The following is a 16,686-nucleotide window of genomic DNA, read 5'->3' on the forward strand; positions in this document are numbered from 1 at the left end:
CGCAATATCATCACATAGTTGTGTATTCATTACCATGATCATTTCTTAGAACATTTGTATCACTCCAGAAAAAGAGATAAAAATAAAAAGAAAAAAACTCATGCATACCATACCCCTTACCTCTCCCTCTCTTTGACTGTTAGTATTTCCATCTACCCAAATATATTTAAACCTTTGTTCCCTCTATTTTTCTTCTATACCCCTTACCATTCCCTTTCATCGATCACTAGTATTTCAGTCTACTCAACTTATTTTAACATTTGTTCCCCCTATTATTTATTTTTAATCCATATTTTAAATTTGTCTGTCCCTACCTTAGATAAAAGGTTTCTCCCACTCCCACCCATACTGGAGCTATGCCCATTCTAACTTTTTCATGTTGGAAGGGGCTGTCGATAATATGGGATAGGGGGATGGAACTAGTTGATGTTCTGGAGAGGCTGGGCCCTCTGCATTTCCGGACTTATTTGGTCCAGGGACCCATCTGGAGGTTATAAGTTTCTGAAAAGTTACCCTAGTGCTTATAGCCTTTTTGACCCTCAATTCTTCCATTAATGCTTACTTTTGTGTTTATTTGAGTTTTTGTATCGTACCATTTTGAGACCCCTCTTCTTTCCTCTTGTATATAGTTTTCCTTCTAGCTGCTTAAAAACATTGGAGGCTAGAAAGAATATTAATATAGTGATTCAGCAGCCATTCTCATTTGTTAAATCTCATTTTCTCAGTTATACCTCCTGCTTCTCCTTCAATCCTTCTCCCATCTATAGAGATCTTTGGGAAATGCTGTTCTGATTTTTTCATGTTGAGACAGAGTGTCCACACTAAAGGATAGGGGGATGTAATTAATTGATAATCCTGGAGAGCCTGGTCTCTCTGGGTTTCAGGATTTATCTGACCTAGAAACCCTCTGGGAATTATATGTTCCAGGAAGGCAAACCCAGTGTATGAAAATTTTTTAGTATCTCAGTTTGAACCCTAGACCTTAAAAAAAATTTTTTTTTTATTGATAACTCTTCACACACATACATTCCATACATGGTATACAATCAGTGGCTCACAATACCATCACATAGTTGTGTATTCATCACCATGATCAGTTTTTAGAACATTTGCATCACTCCAGAAAAAGAAATAAAAAGAAAAAAGAAAAAACTCATACATACCATTCCACTTACCCCTCCCTCTCATTGACCACTGGTATTTCCATCTACCCAAATTATTTTACCATTTGTCCCCCCTATTATTTATTTTTGTCCATAAGTTTTTACTCATCTGTGCATACCCTGGATAAAAGGAGCACCAGACACAAGGTTTTCACAATCACACATTCACTTTGTAAAAGTTATATTTTTGTACAATAGTCTTTAAGAATCAAGGCTACTAGAACATAGCTCAACAGTTTCCCTCCAGCTACTCCAATACTCCATAAACTGAAAAGGGGTATCTATATAATGCATAAGAATAACCTCCAGAATAATCTCTCAACTCTGAAATCTCTCAGCCACAGAAATTTTATTTTGCCTCATTTCTCTCTTCCCCCTTTTGGTCAAGAAGGCTTTCTCAATCCTTTGATCCCTGGTCCTGGTTCATCCCAGAATTTCTGTCCCACATTGCCAGGGAGATTTACACCCCTGGGAGTCATGTCTCACGTCCAAGAGAAGGCAGTGGGTTTACCTGATGAGTTGGCTTAGAGAGAGAGGCTACATCTGAGCAACAAAAAAGGTTCTCTGGGGATGACTATTAGGCCTAATCTTAAGTAGGCTTAGCCTATCCTTTGCAGGAATACATTTCATAGGGGAAAACCCCAAGATTGAGGGCTCAGCCTATTGATTTGTTTGTCCCCACTCCTTGTGAGAATACCAGAAATTCTTCAAATGGGGAAATTGAATATTTCCTCCTTTCTCCCCAGTCCTCCAAGGGGACTTTGCAAATACTTCTTTATTCACTGCCCAAATTACTCTGGGATATATCGGGGCATCACACTAACCTGGACAAACCAACAAAATCTCACACACTATTCAAGATTCCATGTACTTATGGTGTTCAGCTAAACTGACCATACAAGTTAGATTAGGAAATGCAGTACCCAAAATATAAATATTGCACCAAATAAACATCCCTCCCTTTGGTCTCACACAGAGGTTGAAGTTTTAAAATATGGATGATATCATGCTGGGCTTTCATAAGAGTTAGCAGGAGTGACATTGATTGAAGTTTAGCAAACCATGGCTATTAGCACTATCTAACTGAAGCTTGCATAAGAGCAGTCTCCTATATAGCCTCTTGACTCCATTTGATCTCTCTTGGCCACTGATGTCTATGACATTTCTTTTCCCCCATTTGGTCAGGAAGGCATTGTTGATCCCATGGTGCCAGGGCCAGACTCACTCCCGGGAGTCATGTCCCATGTTGTCAGGGAGGTTTTTACCCCTGAATGACTTGTACCATGTGGAGGGAGGGCAATGGTTGTCCTTGCAGAGCTGGGCTTAGAGAGAGAGAGAGAGAGCCACATCTGAGCAACAAAGATGCTTCCTGGAAGCAACTCCTAGGCCTCGTTATGGTGAGTCTTAGCTTCTCCCTACAGAAATAAGTTTCATAAGGGCAAGCCTCAAAATCCAGGGCTTGGACTATTTTCTTGGGAGTTCCAATGGTTGGGGTACCTGGGGTTTCCCAGAAAGGAGAGTTTAATAATTCTGTATTTATATATCCTCAAGGGACTCTTCCTTCCAATGCTTTTAAATTATCAGCCCACCAGAGTCTGAGGTATATCCTGGCACTACACCAAATTATAGAGAATTACAGGGCCTCATTTCTGTTCTGAATTCCAGGAGTCCAGGCAGTCTAAATGAGCTATCCAGAGAGGCTGATTCAGATTATGTGTTACAGAAAATTTAGGTTCTAGACATAATAAACCTCTCTGCCTTTGATCTCATACAGCAGCTGAAGGTCTAGAGTACATAAACTATCATTTTTTTTACCCTGTATTCTTATTTACCTTAGACCCAGCCAGATTGACTTCCTTTTAAAATCTAATTGAAGCTTAAGGAAATTTATTAGATACACATATCAGAGGATATGCAGGTACTCTCTCAAGCAAAAAAAATCGAGGTTGGGAGGCCAATTCTGCCTATCTTGAAGCTTTGACTATGTTTTATATTAGAATCCCCAAAAGTTATCTTTTAGCTTCTATTGTACCTTCTTTGAAGTGGCTCAAAACTTCATAAAGCAAGATTTTTTTCCCCCATGATTTACGGAATAAAAAGTTTGGCCTTTTTATTGCATGAAACTAAAATTGGGAAAGATGAGGGGAGTGGAGGGGGAGGGCGGGGAGGTGGGGGGGATAAAGCAAGATATTTTGAATGATATATCTGGTGATGTTTTCTCCAAAGACTAGGGTGATCAACCTGGCTTGTCTAGTTGTCCCAGGATAATCATTAATGACACCCTCTTTCATGCTCAAAAGTATTCTGGTTTGGAAGATAAATTATATGGTCACCCCAATTAAGACTGCATGGCTTGCCTTTAGGGGAATATTCTGTATATCTAAAATATGATGAAAAAACAAGACATATGATGTTGGGCCATTCTTTTTTATTTTCATGGACAAGCTCTGGGAATTGAACCCTGGTCTCTGGCATGGCAGGCGAGAATTCTGGGGTCATTCTTTTTTCTAAGGAACATTCTTTTGTTTTTATAGCCTGGTCTTAATATACCAAAGTATGATTAAGAAATTGAAAATATGTGTAAGGCTTTAGTCAAGAGATTGGAGTAAATCTTATTTATATTATGCATATTTAAAATCAGCTCTCCTTCATAGAAAATGTAATAGAATGTAAAGATTCTAAGAGTACCTAGTTTTTTCCTCCTTCCATTTTCTGCTTTAACCAAAGAAGAAAAAAAAAAAAAGGAAAAAGTTTGAAATGAATCTAAAGGATACTTAAGTGGGGATGAGCCTCAAAATGGCAGAAAATACTCATTTGACATAAAACGTTTACTTTTAATTATAAATCTAAATACACTTGAACTAATCAGTAAATAGCTAAAAGACCAAAGTCTGTATTTTAAAAGGATTAGTTGCAATAAAAAATTATAGCTTTTAAGATGAACTGTTTGGGACCAATGCTTTTACCTGTCATAGATTGTATCTTAGTTTAGTTTAACCACCAAGTATTTGAATATCTATTAAATGCACAGCATAAGACCAGTTGTTCAACAAATACAAAGCAGCACGTGATTCTGGCTTTCCTAATGAAGATTTTTGGTGTGGTTGAGGTTGGAGAAAAGAGTCTATAGTCAACTGCCACATTAGAAATCACCAAAGAAGACAGAGAAGTTTAAATAACGTGAGGATAAAGAGTTGGGTTAGAAGTGGGATTTGAATGGTTGAAAGGCAAAGAGTGACATTTTAGAATAAACAGAGTGAAAAAGAATAAAACATATTCAGAAAGGTAGTAAACTGACTTTTACAGAGTTAGAAAGGTAGATTTGGAGCCATGTTCCAAACTCACCTTCTCATATAAATGCCATCATTTGAGTACGGAAGTGTTTAGAAAGTTGATCTGATGGTCATATAGTAAATGACTTTGAGGTAGGAGAAAAAAACTGGAGGATGAAGAATTGGGGTAAGGAATAGCATTGTAGTCTACATTCTAAGTGTATTTTCCCTTTTATTAAGCAAATAAACCTTCTGGCCTTTAGGTTGACAAGTGAGAATATGAAAACAAGGAAGAATAAAAAACACAAACAAATGAAGCTCATCATAAAAAATATTCTTTATTTTAATAAATAAGAACATGTTAAAATACCAACAGTGACAAGAGTTGTTTTCTAAAACTTGACAGTTAAGATTTTCCGGGTTTTAAAACACTTGAAAATAAATCTTCTATCTGCTGACTCTTCCACAACTTCTCAGTTTTTCTGCTCTATGGATAGAAAGAGAACATTGAGGTGGCATCATTTTAAAAAAAGTTTATTTATTTATTAATTAAAAAAATTAACCAACAAACTAAAACATTAACATGTGATCATTCCATTCTACATATATAATCAGTAATTCACAATATCATCACTTAGTTGCATATTCATCATTTCTTAGAATATTTGCATCAATTCAGAAAAGGAAATAAAAAAGAAATAAAAGACAGCAGAAAAAGAAAAAAAAGAAAACAGAAAAAAAAAGATTATACATACCATACCCCTTACCCCTTGCTTTCGTGGATCACTAGCATTTCAAACTAAATTTATTTTAACATTTGTTCCCCCTATTATTTATTTTTATTCCATATGTTCTACTCGTCTGTTGATATTGTAGATAAAAGGAGCATCAGACACAAGGTTTTCACAATCACACAGTTACATTGTGAAAGCTATATCATTATTCAATCATCATCAAGAAACATGGCTACTGGAACACAGCTCTACATTTTCAGGCAGGTCCCTCCAGCCTCTCCATTACATCTTGAATAACATGTTGATATCTACTTAATGTGTAAGAATAACCTCCAGGATAACCTCTGGACTCTGTTTGGAATCTCTCAGCCATTGACAGTTAGTCTCATTTCACTCTTCCCCCTTTTGGTCGAGAAGGCTTTCTCAATCCCTTGATGCTGAGTCTCAGCCCATTCTAGGGTTTTTCTCAATCCCTTGATGCTGGGTCTCAGCTCATTCTGGGATTTCTGTCCCACGTTGCCAGGAAGGTCCACACCCCTGGGAGTCGTGTCCCACGTAGACAGAGGAGGGTGGTGAGTTTGCTTGTTGTGTTGGCTGGAGAGAGAGGCCACATCTGAGCAACAAAAGAGGCTCTCTTGGGGGTGACTCTTAAGCCTAATTTTAAGTAGGCTTGACCTATCCTTTGTGGGGTGAAATTTCATATGAAGAGGTGGCATCATTTTAAGCAAGTGTTTTTATTGAAGAACTAAATTTGATGTGCCTTCGTAACCTTTTTTTTTTGCATGGGCAGGCACCAGGAATTGAACCTGGGTCTTGGGCAAGTAACATTTTAGGTAGAACCCTCAACAGCCCTTCCTCCAAAGTCTAATTTAAAGCCCTCAGCACGTTCTCTGCATTCTGTTTTTGGGAGAGGAGGACTTAGATAATGATTTTTTTTAAAAGAAGAAAATAGGTTAAGAATTTCTGAAGGTTTAAAATATGTCATTAATGACTAGCTAAAACTGTATCAATATAGTGATAATGGTTAAGAAAGTTTTGTTCTACCTTTTCTCCAGGACTTACAGTTCTTAGGATGTTTGTCATCTATAACCTCTTTCTTTAGGTCTCTTGAGTCACTGTAAGAGATGATCATAACAAGGAAAGTAGTTAAACTAGGAATAGAAAACTAGTCTAGATAACCAGTTCTGGGAGATTAAACTTAGTTTATGAGTTCACTTACTAACATATATTACTAGATGTCAGAATATAAATCAGTGATTTTTTTTTTTTTGCTAGCTTCTGTTTGGTATATTCCTTTATGCCACCCCTTCTGCCTGTAGTACCTGGTGGATAACTCTATTAATGTCTCCTTTCATTATGTACGTGAGAGATGCTGTGTAGTCCTTTGAAGCTTTGCTGTAGTTAGGAGATTTAGATGTGTGCCTAGAGGCTTGTTTGTTTGGGGATCCTGACCTGATTCATGTATAGTATGCTTGTTCTTTTCCCTTCACAGTTTTAGGACTTGGTCTTTTGTTCTTTGAGAATCTTATATAGAATTGAGGACATTGTGTTACTCAAGTTCTTGATGGATAATAATCCCAAATGAAGCCATCGAGAAGGAATGGAAGTACTTATAGCTCATGACCACAGCTCTTGTAAGTTCCTAATTGAAACTTAGGCAACTGTCATGCCTATGAACTAGTGGCCATCTCACTTTAAGAGCCCAACATTAATGTAAGTCAATTTTGGTATTCTGTTCTCTATTCCAATAACTATTATAAGATGGTTTATCTTACCTTTCACAGATTAGCATTTTTGGAACAAAAGTCTTAAGAACAAATGAAGGAGAATGATGTGTATTTTCTGGAAAGAAGGAAAGGAGAAACAAGTAACACAGGTACTAAGCATTTTATGTTTCCACAGAGAAGTATAGCTGGCAGCAGAGATTTGAATTCTCTTTCCAGAGAAAGAGAATTCCTAGGTGTTGCTAGGAAGCGGATGCTTTGCAGGGACTACATTCCCACCTCCCTTACATTAGGTATGGTCACATTCTTGCCAATGGAATGTGAGTGGATGTATTGCCTTCCAGACCGAGGTGGTTAAGAGGAAGTTGTACCTTCTCCATTCTCTGTTTTTAGCAGCTTTCGAGCCAAGTGTGGAAGGTGACGGAGCCACAAGATGAAAAACCTATGTCATCACCCACTGAATGTCTGCACTAAGACTGAGAGCAAGAAAAGTTGTATTGTCTTAAGCCACTGAAAGTTTGGAGTTTATCTGTTATAGGAGCTCATATTGCCCTAACACACAATACATTTTTATTTAATAGTAAACATCCTCATGAGGTGTAGGTATTATCCTTTTATAAATGAGGAGGATGTGTTTGAGAAATAACTTTCCTTAGAGTCAGAGAAGATAGTTAAACCTAGATCTGATGGAAGCTATTGAGTTCTTCATTATAACATGCTGCATGTTAAAAGAAAGTATAACATTTGAGAAAAGAAATCTCACCTTCTCAGCTTCCAAGTTTCAGTTTATGCTAGTAATATTTTCTATGAATAGGAAAGTGAGCAGATACTGTTAAGAGAAGAAGAATCTTCTAACTGTTGTAAGTAAATTTTGATTTGTCAGGCTCCATTCTACTGGACTGCCTCTCCAGAGACAGATGAAATTCTCAGATTTTCTATTTTGATTGTTCTGTTGAAGAATTCCGTGGGACAAGTTTTATGACTTAATTATTTAGGGCTGTAGTACTTATTAGATATGAAAGACTTAGGGTCCAAACTTTTATTTATGACTGTGCCCTGTTTCATCTTTGCTCACCTATGTTCCACGAATCAGGATCAGGAATCTGATTACCAGCGTTAGGAAGTTTTTCATTTGGTTCCAAACTTGAAGTAATTACCTTTGGAAGCTTAAATGGCTCTGAAATAAAGCAGACCAGAAGTTATAGAAGCAAAGTAGAAACTTCTTTTTGTTCTTTATCCCTCTCATTTGGCCAAGATTTTCATAGCTAAGAAATTTGGGGGTAGGGAGGGGGGACAATTAAAAAATATATATTTTTATTGAGATATCTTCACAAACACACAGTGCATCCAAAGTATGCAATCAATGGCTCACAATATCATCACATCATTGTGTATTCATCACCAAGATCATTTTTAGAACATTTGCATCACTTCCAGAAAAGAAAGAAAAAGAAAAAACTCATATATTCCATAAGTTTTGATGTGTTGTATTCTTATTTTCATTTGTCTTGAGATATTTGCTGATTTCTCTTTCACATTCTTCTTTGATCCACTGATTGTTTAAGAGTGTATGGTTTAGCCTCTATATTTTTGTGAATTTTTGAGTTCTCAAGGTGCTGTTTATTTCTAACTTCATTCCATTATGGTCAGAGAAAGTGCTTTGAATAATTTCAATCTTTTAAAATTTATTGAGACCGGTTTTGTGATCCAAAATGTGTTCTATCCTTGAGAATAATCCATGAGCACTTGAGAAGAATGCATATCCTGCTGTTTTGGGTGCAATGTTCTATATATGTTTATTAAGTCTGATTAATTTATCGTATTATTCAAGTTTTCTGGTTCCTTAATGATACCCTGTCTGGTTGTTCTATCCATCGATGAGAGTGGTGTGTTGAAGTCTCCCCTATTCTTGTAGAGACATCTATTATGGGGAGACAGAATTTGATGCAACTTATCTACCAAAATAAAAATCTTACCATTGACCCATGTTTGATTCCTGGCCTATGCAATTCCCAAACAAACAAGCAAGCAAACAAATGAAAAACCAACCAAATAAATATTCAGCAAATGGTGCTGCAATAAGGGGATACTCACATGGAAAAAGAAGAAATGTGACCCCTGCCATACAGCATACAAAACAAAAAAAATGCTTACCATCATCTGTAGCAGTTTTATTGACACAAGTAGCCTCATGCTCTTGGAGTCTTTTAATTGGGACCACATGACATGCATTATATTTGCAGTTAGCCATCTTTTTAGCTATCTTTGGATTTTTCTAGAAGGAAAAAATACTTGTTAAATAGCTATTAGGTGTTTCCTGGTAGCCACCCCTTTCTGGAAATGCTGAAGATAAACCATGTTTCCGCAATAAGAATTGCCAGACTCTGTGTATGGTCACTCTGTGTATGGTGCTCTTTTTAAAAAAGATCTTTAGCTTTTTACAGCCTGAGCTTATTTTCTTCCTTGAGTGATTTACATTTCCTTTTAGGAAAACTTACCTTTCTGCATGATGCCAGGTGGTACTGTAACCTGCTGGCTGGTATCCTGTGATTTGGGTCATAAGGACATATTTCTAAGGCTTCTGACTCCATGAGGCCTAAACAGTATGAATTACACATTAGTAAAGAAAATATTGACATTTAAGATCGAGTAGTCTTGATATTAGTCTGTTTTCTGTTCTCAAAATAAAAGTGGTATGCTTTTCGGCTGGAACTGCCTTCTTGCAGTAATTTGCCAAAATGACAAAAACAAAGGGAAAGAGAAGAGGTACCCAGCTATATGTTTTCCAGGCCTTTTAGAAAACATGGAGTTTTTCCTCTGACCACATACATGCAAATGTATAAGAAAGGTGATATCGTAGACATCAAGGAAATGGGCAATATTCAAAAAAGAATGTCCCACAAATGTTACCCATGGCAAAACTGGAAGGGTCTATAATGTTACCCAGCATGCTGTTGGTATTGCCGTAAACAAACAAGTGAAAGGCAAGATTCTTGCCAAGAGAATTAATGTGCGTATTGAGCATATTAAGCACTCTAAGAGCTGAGATAGTTTCCTGAAGCGTGTAAACGGAAATGATCAGAAAAAAAAGTAAGCCAAAGAAAAAGATAACTGAGTTCAATTGAAGTGCCAGCTTGCTCCAGCCAAAGAAGCACACTTTGTGAGAAACAAAGTAAAAGAGCTGAGCTTCTGGAGCCTATTCCCTATGAATTGATGGCATTAGATGTGTAAAAAATGAAGTAAAAGACTTGTGGATTGTAGAAAAAAAAGGAAGAAAAAAAGTAACAAGGAAAATGGTGTGAAAGGCACAGGTATCTTGAATATTATCTATGAAAGCTTCAGGTAATAAAGCAATAGCCAGTTAGACAATAAGGGAAATTCACTGCTTCTATGTCTCAGAAGACCAAAAATTAACAATTTGTACATATTTTTAGTTTTAAAGGTTAAGTAGAGTCTTTGGACCCCCAAAATAGTATATTAAATGGGTAGGGATCCTTGGGGGAAAAAATCACAGTACTAGGGGAAGATGAATCGTAACACTATAAGCTTGTGAATTGGAGAAAGCAAAGCTAGAGGCAGCTGGTTTACTGTTCAGCATGGCTCCCTCAGATTCCTTCTCCAAACCTACCTAAATTAAACTCTTTGTCAGAGAAGGAAGCTAATCGTCAGATAAGGACAGCATAGTAACTTTTAGGACAGGGGATCAATAGAAGAATAAACAGTACCATGTTCAAATTCAGGATATTTTATAATTACCTGAAAATGCCAGTCTGAAATCTCTAAAGTTGTAGGTATTAACATATGAATGAAGACTCCTAGAAGTGAACTAAGAATAGACTACCTCAAACTTTGATGTCAACTGCTGTATTTACTGCCAATAGAAGCTTACTTTCCCCTATGGGTAGCTGTCTTTAGCTATGCGAGCAGACATTCACTTCAAGGATTCCCAAGTTTCCAGGCAACAGCTATAGCTGAGATTTCTGCAAAGCAGATACAGTATAGTCTGATGGGGGAAAAAAAGATCAAGGCAGACTAGCATAAGCAGTAGGGATGGAAAAATGTCTAGAATAGCCTATTTCAATTCTGCTTTGCATCATGCCTAGGGCATGGACAAAGGGTACATAGCTAGACTGTTAAATGTTAGATTTTCCAGAGGGCATTTAGGTGATTAAATCCAGGGATTTAGGTACTTTCCAGGAACAGAAGCCAGGGTTGCTCTTTAATGTTTTCACTGCATATTACTGATTATACTAGAGCCATGAACACTTATTATGAAGTGAATTGGCTCTCTGGAAAATAAAGGCAGCAGTATAATCCAATAGTGTAAACAGTCATCTTTAGATTCTTAAAGATAGTGGAAAAAAGGTTTAATACATAAATGTAGTCTTCAGATACCTCTAAACTCTTATTTTAGCCAGCAGGTTAGAAAAAGTATGACAAAGCTGGTGATAATAAATGAAGAGAGACTCAGAATAGCAGCAATTTTCTGAGTGGCAATTTTGGATCATTCACCTAATTATTGATATCTCAAATTCTATTTAGGGAGACCGAGTCTATAGTGGAGGTCCTTTGATTTACTACATGTTAAGACTTAGCAAGCATATTCCAACCTTCATGCAACCTTGCCACTTAACTCTAGTTTAAAGAATCTTGAGATCTACCTTATTCTTGAAGATTTATCAAGAATCCAAAGGGCAGTAGCACTTGGAGAGAGAAAAAATCTTTCTGTAAGACTAAACAAGGCCAATAGCTGAAGTTTGAGGAGAGGCAAAGGACAGTACCTTTCAGTTAAGAGATATAAATCAACTTTTTGTTCAAACTACTCAATTCCTCTTCTGCCATCTCATGTTCTGTGGTCTCTCAGAGGCTTGGAAGTTTTTTTTTTTTTTTTTTTTACATGGGCAGGCACCGGGAAACGAACCCGGGTCCTCCGGCATGGCAGACAAGCATCCTTGCCTACTGAGCCAACATGGCTCGCCCAGCTTGGAAGTTTTTGATGTCATAGTTAAGTCTTGGGGAAGTGGTTCTCAATCCTGGTTTTGCAGGAGAACCACTGAGTAGGTTTAAAGTGACAGATCCTTCTGTCACTATTGGATCAGAATCTTCAAGGGTGAGCTCTGGCTGACTGTGACTTTAAAAGAGTTCTACAGGAGATTCTGAGTTGCAAGTGGGGTTGCTAGGCCCTGCTGTGGAGTAATCAAACTACCCTTAGAAGGGCTGATGAATCCTCTATATTGGAATAAATGATATATGATCTTTTCAGTGAAGTTTCTCTAAAAACTACTAGTCGGCTTGATGGTTCCTTTTGGGGTATCAAATGGAATTCCACAGAAAGTGACAAAAAAGTTCACTGAATACTCAAATCAAGATTTTACATTGTCGACATTCCTAATACAATGTGCTGGGTCTTGAGCCAAATGCTTTTTTACATACGCTTTACAAACACAGTTGTGAAAATGATTACTGCTGATTTTTATATTAGGAAACCAACTCAGTGGTGATAGCCAAAAGTTACAAAGCTACTAATATTTGGATAACATGATTAATATTATTTGAGCTAATACATATAAAACATTTGAAGTACTTGGTACATAGTAAATAATTAATAATAATTGTTAGATTATCACTTTACATGTAGTAATTTATTTAATTGATACAGTAACCCCCATGAAATGAACTATTATCAGTATCCCCTACATCTTACAGAAAGGGAAACTGGGTCAGAGCTTTTAAATGAACTCAAGCTGACTCCAGAATCTGGGCTTTGAACTCCAGCTGGCGCCAGAATCTGGGCTTTTAGCCACTAAGTCCTAAGGTTCAGCCCACTGTATTCAACTACACTAGAGTCCAATTCTGTCTGATGCCGAGGTGTAGGCTTTTCCCATATACCAGCTATAGGTGGATAAATGTTTCCAACTTAAAGTTCAGCTGGAGAGGCAATATAATATGAAATGGGCAATTAATTGGGCAGTTAAAGGCAGAACCTAATTTAGATGTAGAATATGTGGTATAGACCTAGCTCTGTAATCATCCAGTAAGGGTTGGCCTTGGAATTAGATCTTAAAGATTGAGTAGGATTTGGATAAGCAAGAGGGAAAGCATATGCACATGGAGCCAGAAAGGTAGAAATATACATAACACATTCACAATAGGCTAAGAACATGGTTCCCACTGGTTGGAGAGTACATATTAAGAGACAGAAGAAAACAAGATTGTTTGGAGAGTCTTTTTACAAAATTTTGAGGATGAGGATAAGAAATGCAAAAGATCCAAACGAACAGAATTAAACTTACCTCTAAGAAGGCTGGTATTAGGCTGCTAGAGTGCTGCTCAGCTTCTTACTGCCAGCCCTTTATTCTCCCCCATCAAGGTAATGACCATTAGAAATCCCACTAATCTCCTTCGTAGAACCTGGGTTTCTTTGATATAGCAGGTGACTCAAATCTTCAGAGCCAGTATCACATTATGCCAGGCCCACAGCTTTCTAGGGGCATAATCTAGAAAATAAACTGGAATACAGATATTTTCCAAAAAATACAAAGTCTGTTCTAGGGATTTTTGAAATTTCATGTGTTAAGCATTGCTCTCTTTGTTCCTTTAAAAAACAACAACAACAAAAATTCTCTCGGGAGTAAGCATATTAAATTACTTAAATAATCATGCTCCTCCCAGATTTATTGTGACATGTGAGTCCTAGACATGGAAATGGGAATAGTTGAAAAGCAGAGAAGGGAATTAGATAGAAGGTGGATATGAATGCAACTCTTATCTGATTTAGAATTTCACCTAGGACTCTCTGCTTTTGGCCTTGAGAGAAACTTGAAAATGAGTTGAAGGTTTTCTTGAATTAGGGGGGTTAAGGGTTGGTTGAAGTGGCAAGAATACTCAAGTGCTAAAATTATTTCAGCTATTCTAAAATTTAAGGGCCATTATTCATTTCATTATTAATCTAGGTTACTTTGTCTCTTCTTCAGGGGGCCTATTTCTCAATCTGATTTTCAAGAAATACATCAGCATGTTTACTGAATGGTTATCGTGCATATGAAGTTCTAGATCTCCAAATTTGTTCCATGAAACATTTGTACAAAGACCTTCTAGGGTACTAGGCTTATAACCTCCACCACAGATTTACTGATCCTGAATCTTGGGGTATAGGGGTTGATCTCAGTTTCTTAAATGCCCTTAAGAACCATTGTACTAGAGCAGTGCTTCTCAAACTTGAGGATGCATGGGAATCACCTGGAGGACTTGTTAAAATACAATTTGCTGGATCCTACCCCAGAGTTTTGGATTCAATAGGTCTGGGGGTCCTAAAATGTGCATATCTATAATATCCTAAGTGATGCTAATGCTCCTGTATTAGTCAGGATCTTATAGGGAAACAGAACCAACAGGAGATATCTGTAAATATGAGATTTTATAAAAGTGTCTCATGCAATTATGGGAATGCATGAGTCTAAATTCTGTAGAAGGCCACAAGCTGGCAAATCTGATGTAGGTCTTAAATGAATTCCCCAGGAGAGTCTGGCTGGTTGAAATGGAGAGAGAGAATCTCTCTTCTGATTTTTCCTTTTTTTTTTTTCATGGACAGGCACTGGGAATCAAACCCGGGTCTCTGGCATGGCAGGTGAGGATTCTGCCACTGAGCCAGTGCTGCACCACCCTCACTTTTCCTTTTAAAGTCTTCGACTGGATTAAATATCTCATTGCTGAAGACATTCTCCTTAATTGATTGTGGATGTAATCAGTCATAGATGAAGTCAACTTAGTGATGATTTAAGTCCACGAAATATCCTCACAGTGACAGTTGGGCCAGTGCTTGCTTGACCAGACAACTGGGCACCATTACCTGGTCAAGTTGACACATAAACCCAACCATCAGCTCCTGACCCACACTTTGAAAATCCCTGCACTAAAGCATTGTGACGGTTTTAAAGAATTACTAGATAAATTGATATTTCCCCAAAGAAGATATACAAGTGGCTAATAAGCACATGAGATGATCAAAATCATTAGTAATCAGGAAAATGCAAATCAAAACCACAAGGAAATATTCTTTCATCAGTGGTAACAAATGTACCACACTAATGCAGTGTTAATAATGGGAACTCTGTATTTTCTGCTTGATTTTTTTTTCCAACATACAAATTCTTTAATAAAAAGCAAAATGAAATAAAAACAAAAAAATCCAACACAATGAGATATCACCTCACATGCATTAGGATGGTTATTTTTAAAAAAACCGAAGAATAACAAGTGCTGGTGAGGACGTGGAGAAATTAAAACACTTACAGAGTACATTACTGGTGGAAGCCTAAAATGGTACAGCCACTATGAAAACAGTTTGATGGTTCTTCAAAAAGTTAAACATGAATTACTATATGACCCACTAATTCCACTCCTAGTATATATCCAAAAGAACTGAAAGCATGGATGCAAACAGATACTTACATACCAGTATTCATAGCACTATCACAATAGCCAGCAGATGAAAACAAACACTTGTCAATCCATAAAATAGTGGAGAAACAAATTGTGCTGTAACCATGCAAAGGAATATTATTCAGCCAATAAAATGAAGTTCTGTTATATGCAACAACTTGGATGCACCTTGAAGCATTATGTTGAATGTAATAAGCCAGATGAAAAGGACAACTATATGACTCATTCTATATGAAATATCTAGAATAAAAAAATTAATAGAGACATAATGTAGATTGTAGGTTACCAGGGAGCATGGGGAGTTATTGCCTAATAGGTGCAGAGTTTCTGGTGTCATGAAGAAGTCTAGGTAATGGATGGTGGTGGTGTTAAGCAACATTGTGAATGTAACTAAAACCACTGAATGTGATTAAAAAGGGAAATTTTGTGTTATATATGTTACTAAAATTAAAAAAAGATGATATAATTCTCATTATTAAAGGGCCTATGATGTAGTTGAGGGAGAAAGATACATGCTTAAAGGTATAACAAGGAATACAACGTTATATATAATATTTGACATTGGATGGGATAGTCAGGAGGAGATAGGATTTGATTTGGGCCCCAAAAGAGGGGTGGGGCTTAGATTCAGTAGAGAATAACATGAGCATTCTTGATTGGGGTATAGAAGAAAGAAGGTGTAAAGGTATGGAAGGTAGGGATTGGGTACCTGTTTATCTGGGGTAGAGTTTTGTATAGGACATTAGTGGAAGTTAAGGCTGAAAGGGTTGGTGCCAGCTGTGAAGAGACTTGAAGTTTTGTCCCCCAATCCTGCCCCCTTCCTTCACAGTCCTTACCAAAAATACTGCATATCCAGAAAGAGGAAGTCTCCCTGCTGAGTGTGCAGAGAGGAAGCCCAAGAAAGCTCTGAGGCCTGTGAGCTGAAGTGACTGCTTTCATCCATCAGCCAATGCAGAAGCGACAGGAAGATCAGCACACCAACCAGGCTGGGTCCCTCCGCCCAGAGGGTGTCACCACCGAACCTCAAAGAGTATCTGGGGCAATCAGGCATTGCTGACTGGGTGCTCCTCTCTCTCGGTGGCCATCATGTCTTTGACCTCTGCCTATCAGCATAAATTAGCAGAGAAGCTCACTATCCTGAATGATAGAGGTCAGGGGGTTCTCATCCGTATGTATAACATCAAGAAGGTAAGTATGAGCAACTGGGCCAGTACTGATTGTTACAGCAATAGTAAGCGAGGAGACCTCGAGGCCGGCAGGTCCAGCAGATAGATTCTTCTCTCTCTGCCATTGGTTTCGCTGGCCTTCAGTCGCTCTTGGATTATGTAGGTCAGCTTTTAATGGAAGTCCT

General features: G+C 37.5%; 2 protein-coding genes across 12 annotated transcripts in view; one reads left to right on the top strand and one right to left on the bottom strand.

Moving 5' to 3' along the window:
• The window catches only part of NCKAP1L (NCK associated protein 1 like), a 104,708-nt gene that overhangs the window by 40,578 nt on the left and 47,444 nt on the right, over positions 1-16,686 (top strand). For 5 of the 9 annotated variants that reach the window (XR_013155677.1, XM_077110917.1, XM_077110922.1 and 2 more), the window contains 2 exons: positions 6,954-7,045; positions 16,165-16,523. Coding sequence is in view for 8 of the 9 variants with exons in the window: in XM_077110917.1 (XP_076967032.1) it covers positions 16,422-16,523 (102 nt within the window). In the remaining variant the exon portion in view is untranslated. Of the gene's footprint in view, positions 1-6,953; positions 7,046-14,505; positions 14,521-16,164; positions 16,524-16,686 lie in introns of those variants that run through there. The other 4 variants (XM_077110920.1, XM_077110921.1, XM_077110925.1 and 1 more) reach the window with 2 other exon arrangements.
• On the bottom strand, positions 4,760-16,209 carry LOC143642477 (gametocyte-specific factor 1-like). 3 transcript variants are annotated; one of them, XM_077110930.1, is made up of 8 exons: positions 16,172-16,209; positions 13,187-13,402; positions 9,392-9,489; positions 9,048-9,168; positions 7,969-8,070; positions 6,945-7,011; positions 6,232-6,284; positions 4,760-4,922 (listed from the first exon to the last, which is right to left on the bottom strand). In XM_077110930.1, coding segments are annotated over exons 3-8 (438 nt in total). In that variant the 5' UTR covers positions 9,485-9,489; positions 13,187-13,402; positions 16,172-16,209; the 3' UTR covers positions 4,760-4,920. The 3 variants fall into 3 exon arrangements, with proteins under 3 accessions (XP_076967045.1, XP_076967044.1, XP_076967046.1); XM_077110929.1 differs by lacking the exons at positions 13,187-13,402; positions 16,172-16,209 and adding an exon at positions 11,675-11,954; XM_077110931.1 differs by lacking the exons at positions 13,187-13,402; positions 16,172-16,209 and adding an exon at positions 10,650-10,841.

The sequence above is a fragment of the Tamandua tetradactyla genome, chromosome 7 (assembly GCF_023851605.1).
Source record: "Tamandua tetradactyla isolate mTamTet1 chromosome 7, mTamTet1.pri, whole genome shotgun sequence".
Classification (NCBI taxonomy): Eukaryota; Metazoa; Chordata; class Mammalia; order Pilosa; family Myrmecophagidae; genus Tamandua; species Tamandua tetradactyla.